Source organism: Elephas maximus, chromosome 8, assembly GCF_024166365.1.
Source record: "Elephas maximus indicus isolate mEleMax1 chromosome 8, mEleMax1 primary haplotype, whole genome shotgun sequence".
Lineage (NCBI taxonomy): Eukaryota > Metazoa > Chordata > Mammalia > Proboscidea > Elephantidae > Elephas > Elephas maximus.
The window spans coordinates 65,445,001-65,457,836 of NC_064826.1; the positions used below are offsets into that span (position 1 = coordinate 65,445,001).

Genomic DNA, 12,836 nt, shown 5'->3' on the forward strand with positions numbered 1-12,836 from the left:
CATATTAGGAAAATCAAGCAGTTTTTTTGGAGTGTAGTGAACCTCCTCCTGGGTCACACTTTGCACTTCATCTTTTGGGACTGGACTCCTTGGGGCTTAAGTCTAGTTGTAGGCCTAGAAGTGAAAATGGGTGGTAAGGGTGTGTTCTGAGAACATTCAGCAATGTCTTGTAAGGCATTTGCTTTTGACAATTTCCTAGGCAATGACTTAGATGCCTCCCCAGGGGATGACTCAGACAAAGGCTGTTTAGACACAGCTGGGTTAATCTCATCAAATAGGTGTGGAAGGGCTAATGGTTTTACCAGGGGAGGGTGGTTTAGCAGACAAAGATGGAGTAATCTCTTCAGATGGGAGTGGGAGTCTTGTTCTGTTGGCAGGAGTGATTCGATGGAAATTAGGGGCTCAGTGTCCCCAGCTTCCTGATAATCTGCCCAAACCCTGGTGGTGTAGTGGTTAAGAGCTATGGCTGTTACCCAAAAGGTCAGCAGTTTGAATCCACCAGGCACTCCTTGGAAACCCTGTGGGGCAGTTCTACTCTGTCTCATAGGGTTGCTATAAGTCAGAATTGACTTGACGGCAGTGGGTTTGTTTTGTTTTTGTTTGATTTCCTCATCCTAAAGTTCAGGATCCCATTTCTTCCCAATAATGCCCTCACTTTAACTTCAGATGCCATTTGGTGTCGGGAATTCAATTGGCGTTGTAATTTAGCCACTTTTATGATAAGGCTCTGAATTTGGTTTTTGTCAATATCAGCTCTGTTACTACAGGAAACTTGAGGTCGTTTAGGCAGTGCTTGAGCTGTGACTCTGAAACCCTGAGTTCATTTCTTTCTTTCACCACTTTGTCTAGTGAAAGTAGCACCAGTCAGCTTCCTTATACTTGTCATTCTGACAAAATTGTAGAAAAGTATCAAACATGTGATCAGCCAGAGCCTTGCCTTTCACCAATACTGGATCTACTGATGGTGATATTTTATGTATTTCTATTGCCACCTCAAGGAAACCCTGGTGGCATAGTGGTTAAGTGCTACAGCTGCTAACCAAAAGATCAGCAGTTCAAATTCACCAGGTGCCCCTTGGAAACTCCATAAGGCAGTTCTACTCTACCATATAGGGTCACTATGAGTTGGAGTCGACATGATGGCAATGGGTTTGGTTTGGTTTTGGTTTATTGCCACCTCAAGCCACGGATTAGCAATGCCCTCTTTACACTGGAAGTAGAATCATCAATATCTTTTTGACTAACCAAACTTGGCAACCAATTTAGAAAACTCATTCTTACAGTTTTGTTTCTCTAGAGCCACTCTCCATACCAAATGTCTTAGGCTGGGTTCTCTAGAGAAGCAAAACCGGTGAAGCATGTAGATAGACAGACAGACAGACAGACAGACAGACAGACAGACAGATAGATAGATAGATAATGTGTGTGTGTGTGTGTGAGAGTGTGTATGTACAGGTATAAATATGTATATATATATAGAGAGAGATTGATCTCAAGGAAATAGCTCAGGTGGTTGTAGAAGTTGGCAAGTTCCAAGTCCTTGGGTCAGGCGTGTGGCTGGAGGCTTCTGACTCCTGTAGCTGCAGGGGCTGACGAACCCAAGATTGGCAAGTCAGATGGTAGGCTGCTGGCTTACGTGCTGCAGAGGCAAACAAATCCTAAGATTTGCAGGTAAGCTGCTAGTCCGAGTCCCAAGACCTGGAGGATTCAGAGCGAGAGCCTTGCTGGAACATCCATTTATATATTGGAGGCAGGCCACACCCCCAAGGAAACTCTCAACTGATTGGCTGCTCATAGCATATCTCATCATGGAGTTGATTACATCATTACATAACTGCCCAATTACATCATAACTGCCAAACCACTGAGAATCATGGCCCAGCCAAGTTGACACTCGACCTTAACCATCACAGAGACTGGTAGGCTAAAAACGGGCCTTTTATGCTGTGTGAACCAAGTCTTCTGTCAGCAGAAAACTAAGTAGTCAGAGTTTCATCAAAAACTAATGACAGCAGTGGGAGCTTTGAACTTTGTGCATCTAAAGACAGCAGAGGTTTAGAATTTGGAACCATCTATTTTTTTACCCTAAGAAAAGGTGAGAAGTTATCTCCCTGCTATGTAAGGGAGTATGCAAGGTGCAAATTGAAGCACCAAATATGTAGGATTAGGCTGTTAAAACGTGAATGATGTTCCTTTATCCATAACTTCATTTGAACTGTTTCTGAATTGGGTTGCCAGATAAAGTACAGAATGCCCAATTAATTTGAATTTCAGATAGACAATGAATAACTTTTTGTATAAGTATGTCCCATGTAATATTTGGGACATACTTATACTAAAAATTATTTGCTGTCTATCCAAAATTTAAATTTAAGTGGGCATCCTGTATTTTTAGGGCATCTTGTATTTTTATTTGATAAATTTGGCAACTCTAGCTGGGAAATGTTGTGAGAGGAGAGTACTTTTAGCCATGTACTTTCCATCTCCATTTCTCTATGTTCTCAGTGTTGGCAAGGAGGGAGAGGGAAGGAATACTTATGGACAAAACACCTATGTCAGATATGTGGATGTTGCAGTTTGCTTCTTTAAACCCAAGAATAACCAGCTGGGATTCCATGAAGAGTGAGTTTGGCCTGGGAATCAATGCAGAGCCTGGAGGTCAGTTTTCTAAGTAAACGCCTTAACCATGTGTAGAGCTTCACTGCTGGCTTTCAGACCTGCTGTACAGTGGGTTTCTCTTATATGTGGCCTTTCTAACCTTAGCTTCATAATTGTGCAAAAAAAAATATTTGCTGGACTACAATCGTGCATGGGATTGGTCTCAGTATACTATGCAAATAAGGTATGTAAAACCACCTCATAGGATTAAGTGACATTGCAGGAATTGGTTGATTATTTATGCAAATTGAATGACTGTGGCCTACCAAGGGGATCGGTCAGTTTCATGATCCTGGTGGGAGAACCATGAGTTGAAGTTGACAAGAAGTAGGCTTACATAAGGGCTAATAGCACACAGGTTCAGGGAGACCTCACCACCATCAAGAAAAGCTTGGAGTAGAGTGTGTTCTCTGGACCTAGGTTCCCTGTGCTGAGAACCTCCTAGACCCAGGCAAGAGAGAGCTGTGACACTGAAGATGGAATGAGATGGCAAGAAATGGCAGGAACCACAGCAGAGGCCAGAGGCAGAGAAACCGCTGCAGCAAGATGAGCAGCAAGAGCCAGGAGACTTGCATGAGGCAGCTGCAGTGGGCTTGTCAACCCACGGAGTGAGAGAGAGCTGAGTACCTTTGGGCAGGAGGTTTGCTGGCAGAGTGGGGTGCCTCTGAGCATTTGTCAGTGGAGCTAAAAAGTTATTACACTTGCCCAGGCAGGGCACAGCCAAGAGAAGGCCTGGCAGCAGACACAGCTGAAAGAAGGCCCAGCAGTGGGCATGACTGAGAGCAGGGCCAGTGGCATGGCCGAGAGAAGAACCGCCTACCTGAGGCATGACCGAGAAGAAGTTGAAGGCTGTCTTGGGTGGAAGGTGTCCTGATTGAAGAACTGTAACCCGTCTCCTGAGTTGTATTCTGTTACTTTCAAGTTGATCCTGATCCCAAGTTATAGCCTGTTTCTTCCCTAATAAACTGCATAATCTCAAGTATGGTCTGTGAGTTCTGTGTGGCCATTGCAATGAATTATCAAACCCAGCAGAGAAGTAGAAAGTGTCATGGGGAGGATGGCTTGTGTCAGAAATGGTGAAAAAGTTGGAGAGTGGAGGTACGTCTGACCTCCACCTCATAGAGATCAGCTTTGTGCTGATGGTGGTTTTCATTGTGCTCCCTAAAGTTAGAGAACTTCTGATGCTAGATTATAAGGCATCTTCATGACTTTTTTTTTTTTTAATAATTCCAGAATAAGTGTATTCTTGATACAGATCTTGGACTAATTTCAGTTATCACCCCTGTACTGGTTATTCTTACATTTAAATCTTTATTTTGGACTCCTCAACTAATCATCTACCTACTTTTCACCATGTAACACCTTTCCAGAAAGGATGTCTTAAAGTCTTTAAAACATGGATGCTATTTTCATATTAATTATTAGCAAAACTTTGTATTTAAAGGAGAATTCTTTTGACATTTCAACAAAACCCAGCCTGAGATAATTGTGCAAAAGAACTTTTCTCATTTTAAATGTCTGGGCAATGGGATTTGTATTCTAAAACCAGTCATTTCAAGTTCATTGCCTAATAACGTGTTAGTGCTTCTGTTCTACTTCATAGCTCATTGTGTAGTACCTGGAGTCTTAAAAGCTTGTAAGTGGCCATCCAAGGTACAACAATTGGATTTTATTCTCCTGGAGCAACAGAGAAAGAAAGTCAGGAATAGGAGGAGGAAATGGAATGTGTGGCTAATTGCTTCCATAAACAACTGCCCGTTTTGCCATGAGACCAGAAGAACTAGATGGTGCCCAGCTACCATTACTGAACATTTTGATCAAAGATTCTGTAGAAGAATCCTGATTAAAGGAGGGAAAAGCAGAACAGAATTTCAAACTCTCCTGGAATCCAGACTTTCTGGAGCCATTGAGGCTGAATGAATTCCTGAAGTTATTGTCCAGAGTTAATCTCTAAATCTTAAACTGAAAATACTCCCTGAAGGCTTGTTAAAACCAAACAATAGTTTAGCTTAACTAGTAAAGAATGTCTGCCTTAAGCATTGTGCTTTTTTAAAAAGAACTGTCTATATGGGATCAAGGTGACAACAGCAACTCAAAAGATTAGATAGGAACCTTGGGGGGCAGTGAATCTACTGTTAATGGGGGAGGAACAATTCAGAAAAGGAGGGTGAGAATGCTTACACAACTTGAAGAATGTAATCAATGTCACTGAATTGTACATGTAGAAATGTTATTGGTGTATGTTTGCTGTGTATATTCTCAACAACAAAATACATTTTTTTAAAAAGTAAAAAAAAAAATTATTTTCTAAAACTTAAAATAAACTCATCAGTACATATTTGAAAGAGCACTAAACTCAAGTTTAAGAACACCTAAGATTAAATTCCAGTGCTGCCTCTTACTGCGTGCCTCTCTGGGCTTCCATTTCCTCATCTCTAAAGTAGGGAGACTGGATAATCTCTAGGGTCCCTGTGACTCTAACAGCCTATGATATATGAAGGTGGTTTATGATTAGTGTTCAAAGCATTTAATCAGCTTCAGATTTTGTCTGTCTCTTTGGCATACATATTTGCCATCCTCATCCCAACTACAGAGAAGCGATCAGCCCCATTTGCCTCAATTTTCCAAGACCAAGGTACTGGAAAATTAGCTACCCAGTCTGACAGCTGTGTTTCCTAATAAATGTTCTTCGAGGTACATTTTCTGCAGACTCAGAAATGCTGACTCTTCAGAGGTCCCATATCAGTGGGTGTTTGGCTCCATCCCACCTGTTTACCTCTTATGGATGAATGACATAAGATTGCTCTTTGTTTGTTTAGCCTTGGATGTAAAAGTCACAGTCAGCAGCACAACTTTGTGCACTGTGCCCAGAGGATGCATGTGACTAGATCCTTCCATTAAACAATTTTGACCCAGCCACTGGGCAGGATGATTCTGACGTCTCCACAGATTTAGAACTTTAATATGCACAGTTAGTCTGCAGTGACTTGTGACCATGCTGCTTAAATATAAGGACAATTCAAAGCATTGATGTGCTGGCATTGGCTCACACCAGCTCATGAGAAACCATTCATTAAATTATCAGGAATTTTGCCACCTGGCTGTTCAATGCAGCCATTATTAAAAAGTAAATCATACAGGCTTGTAACAAATAAATTATATTAAAAACTAAGGTGATATTCAAAACACATTGCTTTGTAATTATTTTACTCTACATTTTATCTATGTTCTTGAGGCTATTTACATCAATTATATCTTTATGGTAAAAATGCTATACGGTGATATATAAAGACTGCATGTCTCTTCCCAAGTCTACATTCAATGACCTCACACTGGTAGCTTAAAATATAAGCTGGTGGGGGTGCTACAGCACGAAGATCAGCAAATCCTACCAATCAGAGTTTGATGTATTGTTTTGTTGATGTCTAGACTTAAGAAATTAGTGGATAAAATGTCTGTAATGCAGATTAAATTTAAAAGTGTGTCATTGTATTGGGTCTGTAACTGTTACATTATGAATAGCACAAAAAATCAATGAAATGTTCTTCTAATATTCAAAAACTGTTATCTGATTCAACAAAAAAAGTCATTCACGTTATTCATGAATGAAGTTCCAACACACATCTTCATTGTTTCACTTTATCTTATTCTTTTGACATAATGGAAATATTGTCTGACGTTCATGTAGGAACTACATGCATTCTTCAGTTGCAACCATAGATTAGTTATGAATACAAGAGTTGGCAAAAGTCAATGAAAACATTCTGTGAGAACCAGTTGGCTATATAAAATTTAAAGCAAAGAGTATGGTATGTTTTATTATTGTTTGTAAACTGTAAGTTGTACATCCTTCATATCAGTAACATTTATAATAAACTTATTCGTGTTGTTAGATGCCATCGAGTCAATTTTAACTGATAGCGACCCTATATACAACAGAACAAAACACTGCCCGGTCTTGCGCCATCCTCACAATCATTGTTATGCTTAAGCTCATTGTTGCAGCCACTGTGTCAATCCATCTCCTTGAGAATCTTCTTTTTTTTTTTGCTGATCCTCTACTTTACCAAGCATGATTTCCTTCTTCAGGGATTGATTCCTGCTGGCAACATGTTCAAAGTATGTGAGATGTAGACTCGTCACCATCCTTGCTTCCAAGCAGCAATCTGGTCGCACTTCTTCCAAGACAGACTTGTTCGTTCTTTTGGCAGTCCATGGTATATTCAATATTCTTCTCCAACACCACAATTCAAAGGAATCAACTCTTCTTTGGTCTTACTTATTCGTTGTCCAGCTTTAGCATTCATAGGAGGCAATGGAAAACACTATGGCTTGGGTCAGGTGCACTTTAGTCTTCAAGGTGGTATCTTCGCTTTTCGACACTTTAAAAAAAGGTCTTCTGCAGCAGATTGGCAGTGCGTCTTTTGATTTCCTGACTGCTGCTTCCATGAGTGTTGATTGTGGATCCAGGTAAAATGAAATCCTTGACAACTTCAATCTTTTCTCCATTTATCATGATGCTGCTTATTGGTCCAGTTGTGAGGATTTTTGTTTTCTTAATGTTGAGGTGTAATCCGTACTGAAGGCTGTGGTCTTTAACCTTCATCAGTAAATGCTTCAAGTCCGCTTCACTTTCAGGAAAAAAGGTTGTGTCATCTGCATAACACAGGTTGCTAATGAGCCTTCCTCCAATCCTGATGCCCCGTTCTTCTTCATATAGTCCAGCTTCTTGAATTATTTGCTCAGCATACAGTTTGAATAGGTATGGTGAAACGATACAACCCTGACTCACACCTATCCTGACTTTAAACCACGCAGTATCCCCTTGTTCTGTTCGAATGACTGCCTCTTGATCCCTGTACAGATTCCTCAGGAGCACAATTAAGTGCTCTGGAATTCCCATTCTCCACAATGTTATCCATAATTTGTTATGGTCCACACAGTCAGTTGCCTTTGCATAATCAATAAAACACAGGTAAACATCTTTCTGATATTCTCTGCTTTCAGCCAGGATCCATCTGACATCAGCAATGATATTCCTGGTTCCACGACCTCTTCTGAATCTGGCTTGATTTTCTGGCAGTTCCCTGTTGATATACTGCTGTAGCTACTTTTGAATGATCTTCAGCAAAATTTTACTTGCGTGTGAAATTAATGATATTGTTCTATAATTTCCACATTTGGTTGGATCACCTTTCTTGGGAATAGGCATAAACATGTATCTCTTCCTGTTGGTTGGCCAGATAGCTGTCTTCCAAATTTCTTGGCATAAATGAATGAGCACTTCCAGCACTGCATTCTTTTGTTGAAACATCTCAATTGGTTTTCCATCAATTTCTGGAGCCTTGTTATTCGCCAGTGCCTTCAGTCAGCTTGGACTTGTTCCTTCAGTATAGGATCAGTTCCTGATCATATGCTACCTCCTGAAATGGTTGAACATCGACCAATTCTTTTTGGTATAATGACTCTGTGTATTCCTTCCATCTCCCTTTGATGCTGCCTGCATCATTTAATATTTTACCTGTAGAATCCTTCAATATTGCAACTCGAGCCTTGAATTTTTTCTTCAGTTCTTTCAGCTTGAGAAATGCCAAGCATGTTCTTCCCTTTTGGTTTTCTGTCTCTAGGTCTTTGCACATGTCATTATAATACTTTGTTTTCTTGGTCCACCCTTTGAAATCTTCTGTTCAGCTCTTTTACTTCATCATTTCTTCCTTTCACTTTAGCTACTTGACGTTCAAGAGCAAGTCTCAGAGTCTCTTCTGACATCCATTTTGGCCTTTTGTTCTTTCTTGTCTTTTTAATGACCTCTTGCTTTCTTCATGTATGATGTCCTTGATGTCATTCCACAACATGTCTGGTCTTTGGTTATTTGTGTTCAACAAGTCAAATCTATTCTTGAGATGTTCTCTAAATTCAGATGGGATATACTTAATGTTGCACTTTGGCTCTTGTGGACTTGTTCTAATTTTATTCAGTTTCAACTTGAACTTGCATATGAGCAATTGATGGTCAGTTCTGCAGTTGGCCCTGGCTTTGTTCTGACTGATGATATTAAGCTTTTCCATCTTCTCTTTCCACAGATGTAGTCGATTTGATTCCCGTGTATGCCATCTGGCAAGGTCCACATGTATAGTTGCCGCTTATGTTGGTGAAGAAAGGTATTTGCAATGAAGAAGTCTTTGGTCTTGCAAAATTCTATCATGTGATCTCTGGCATCATTTCTATCACCAAGGCCATATTTTCAAACTATCCTTCTTTGTTTCCAAATTTCTCATTCCAGTCATATATGTGTGTGAATTTTTTTTTTTTTTTTTTTCTGGAGAGTTGATTGTTGAACATTTTCTAGCACACCACTGAGTCAAACCTCTGTCTCAGTAGTAATTGTCATTGTGTGGTGTGGAGTTGATTCTGACTCATAACTACCCTATATGACAGAATAGAACTGCCCCCATAGGGTTTTCTAGGTTGTAAGTATTCAGCTACAATGCTTGCTAATGGAAAGGTAGGCAGTTTGAATCCACCAGCAGTTCCTTGGAAACCCTATGTGGCAACTCTACTCTTTCCTATAGGGTTGCTATGAGTTAGAATTCACCCAGTGGCAACCAGGTAATCTTTAGCTGCTGCATTTTTAGTGGAAGCTCTCTGTCTGGCTTGTTTGCTGGGGCTAATGCAGGCTGTGTTCCAGAAAATTCTTTAAAAAAATTTTGTTTCTGCAGTACCTACTATAATGACCCTGCTTTACCTCACCATATCTTGTTATTCTTTATTTTCACTGGGTCTGGGCTGTTGAAGGTGATTTTGATGTGCTATGTTAGAAGAACCCTGCCATTTCCTTTGTCTCACGTTTCCATAAGTAAAATGCTGCTAAGGTACCTCCCTTCCTCCCTTCCCTGCCCCCTCCCCCCGCAACTGTCCTCTTATCTCACTCACTCCTCTTGTCAGATTGGTAAATTAGGAGGAGGAACTGAGTTTACCTACTTCATTATTGAGCCTAGAGGACACTAAGAATTATGTGTGTTGAGTTTACAGCAACAAGCTCTGTCAGGGAGAGGCCTGCAGTTTGGGGTGTAAGTTTAATTTTGGGGTGAAGTGTTAGGAAGCTCTATGTGGCCACATAACTAAATGTATTTTATATAATCAGTTTTATCAGTGATAAAGCTGATATTCTGATCTCCAATTGTTCATTTGCTGGTGGGTTATAAACTGAGGAGGGAAAAACAAGGGTGTTAAACCCTGCATGCTGTGACAAGAAGGTACAATGGGTGGTGATCCTATTTTGTCATTTAATCTTTTGTAGGTATCTTATATGGAAGATCATAGGTCAGCCTGGTTACAATTGCTCACCCATCCTCTATTTATCCCCACAATCTGGTTTTACCTGTTTCAATCTACCCAACTCCTGGGTAAAGTGGCCTTCTAAACAAATCCAGTGCTTTTTAATCTCCATCTCTACAGTCTTCAAGGTTCTGGTGAGAACTTTGCTTTGAATGCTGTCCTCATCTGGTGTCTTTCATTCTTTGTCTTGTTTTCCTTTGACTTTTGGCATCATACAGACCTGAAGGCAGGAATGTTGGCAGTGTGTCTGAATACTTAAAGGCATAAGGCTTCTCAAAGGCATTTCGGGGCTTCAGGGAGCCTAGCAGATCCATGAATCCTTGATGTCTCTGTGAACAGAATGAATGAATCATATGTGTGTGAATTGAACAAATGAAATGCTGTGCTTCCTTTGCAGGTGATACAAGCTTGCCATTCTTGTCCCAGAGCAATTGAAGTTGTAGTCAATGCCTATGAACACATCAAGTGGAATGTAAAGTGGAAAAGAGCCATCCCCGATGATGACTTAGAGGTAAATATGGTTTACTTATGATTGCACTATGAAGCACTTTCAGACTGTATTAGAAGTGCAGACAATCCTAACTAAAAAATTGTTTTGAGAATGCTTTTAAGACCTATTCAGATGCAATGTGAGAGTAAATAGGTGTGCTTCTAATATGTAGCATTTGGGAATGTCTTGGGCATTTCTCCATTTATGGGAGAGTTGAAGAATGGTGTAAAGGTGGAAGTTTTATCTTCTTCTTATCAATTTAGGTGAATTAAATAATAATATTTGAGATTAACCATATAGCATTTTTACCAGAAGATTTAAGTGTTTAGTTTCATTTACTTTTAAAATATCTCAAAGCCATTATTAGGTAGGAATTAGAGTATTTAAAACCCTGGGTGGTGCAAATGGTTTTCACTCGACTACTAACCTAAAAGTTGGCAGTTTGAACCCACCTAGTGGCACCACAAAAGATAGGTCTGGCAATCTGCTTCCATTAAGATTATAGCCAAGCAAACCCTATGGAACAGTTCTACTCCCTAACATGTGGGGTTGCCATGAGTCAGAATTAACGCAATGGCAACAGGTTTGGTTTGTTTTTTATGGGTCATACAGAAAACCACTGGCTAAGTTGAGTCCATAGTCCACATGTAGGCTTTGCTACCCTTGTAAAGCAGTGCTTCCCCCAAGCCTCCCGTACTTGGTTTTAGAAATGAAGGGTTGCCTCCAACACGTGGAGAGGTAGCCAACATAGAGTGCTAAGCTCACTGGGGTTGGAGGCTGTTGTCTTAGGTGCAGTTTTATTCTGCTACGTATTACCTATCTCACCCTAAAAAGTTACTTACCCTGCCTGACTTTCGTTAATTTTCAATTTTGAGGACTAAATATGTGAATGTCTGGGCCACACCAGGCACATACGGGTTATACAATAATACTTAGATTAATTTAAAATTGCTATTTTGAACTTGAAAAGTTAGATGGGAAGCTTGGGAGCAGTGAGTTTTTGTTAATGGGGGAGGAACAATTCGGAAAAGAAGGATGAGAATGGTTGTACCGCTCGAAGAAAGTAATCAGTCACTGAACTGTACATGTAGAAATTGTTGAGCTGGTGTCTGTTTTGCTGTGTATATTTTCAACAACAATAAAAATAGTTAAAAAATAAAATGAAATTGCTCTTTTGGTTTTGAACCAGTCTAGGCCATTCACATAAATATATTTTGTCTCACTTCCTGGTTTCTGAATTGTAGTATAAAGTATTACTTCCCTTTCTCTTCTTCCATTCCACCTCTTCACCTCCCCAGTCTCAATTTCATGTTTAATTTTGTCTCATCACCAGACACCCTAGAAAGCTGCCACTATGCATAAAGTAGGGACTAAATGCATCCTTATTGATTTTTCTTGATGTAAACTGTGGGACCTTTCTAACAGCAACATGTCTTGCTTACCTTTTCAGAGATACTGGGATTTCTACCACTCTCTCTTCATGGTCTGCAGTAACTCTCCAAGGACTCTTATGCATTTATCAAGATGTGCCATTCGAAGAACGTTGCACAGCAGATGCCACAGAGCAATTCCTTTGCTTTCCCTTCCATTGTCATTGAAAAAGTACTTGCTTTTAGAGCCAGAGGGAATCATTTATTAAGCCTTATGAGACAAATTCCCAATCCTAGATATTTAAGTGGACTCACTGGGTAGACACAGTTTGCATAAATAAAATGGTACTTAGGTTGATTATAACACTTCAGGGATTTCAAAACACTTTACAAACACTATGTCATTAATCCTGGGGTACCATGGTGAGGGGAAATAAGCAAGACATAAAGTTAAGGGATTTTCGAAGACAAGAAAGTATCTGGAAGGTACAGCTATAACAATATTAACTAATAATTATAGCACTCTTACTAGATGCCTGATATATTTTTATAACATTTTCATATATTACCTTATTTTAAATGGGACCCAGGTTTTCTTACAACCAATCTCATCCTCTACCTTATCAGTAATAAGTTTACATTACCGTTCAGCTTGCAAAACAGCAAGCTTTGTGACCGGTCTCTTAAACTCTGTCTTCTCCACTTACGGTAAATTGCTAGTTATGCAAACTCTTACTCCCCAACCACTGTCATTAACTTATTTTAGTGACGAAAGCACATGAATAGAGTCAAAGCAAGGAGGTCTTTAAGACGAATTTGAAGTTAAAAAGAAAGACCAGTCCACTGAAGAGCCAAGAATGGACATTTCAACACACACTTATTGAGCCAGAGACTGGAGACACAAAGAGGAGTCGGATGTATCTCCCACCCTCCAGGAACTCACATTTAGCAGAGGATCCAGACATACAAGCAGGGAACTG

At 40.0% G+C, this 12,836-nt stretch overlaps 1 protein-coding gene across 1 annotated transcript in view; it reads left to right on the top strand.

Annotated features, from left to right (window-relative positions):
* ASB4 (ankyrin repeat and SOCS box containing 4) overlaps positions 1 to 12,125 on the top strand; it is a 70,052-nt gene extending 57,927 nt beyond the window's left edge. Inside the window, exons 4-5 of the mRNA XM_049894291.1 lie at positions 10,394 to 10,507; positions 11,937 to 12,125. Of these exons, the coding sequence (XP_049750248.1) occupies positions 10,394 to 10,507; positions 11,937 to 12,125 (303 nt within the window). The remainder of the gene's footprint in view (positions 1 to 10,393; positions 10,508 to 11,936) is intronic.
* The last annotated feature ends 711 nt before the right edge of the window (positions 12,126 to 12,836 follow it).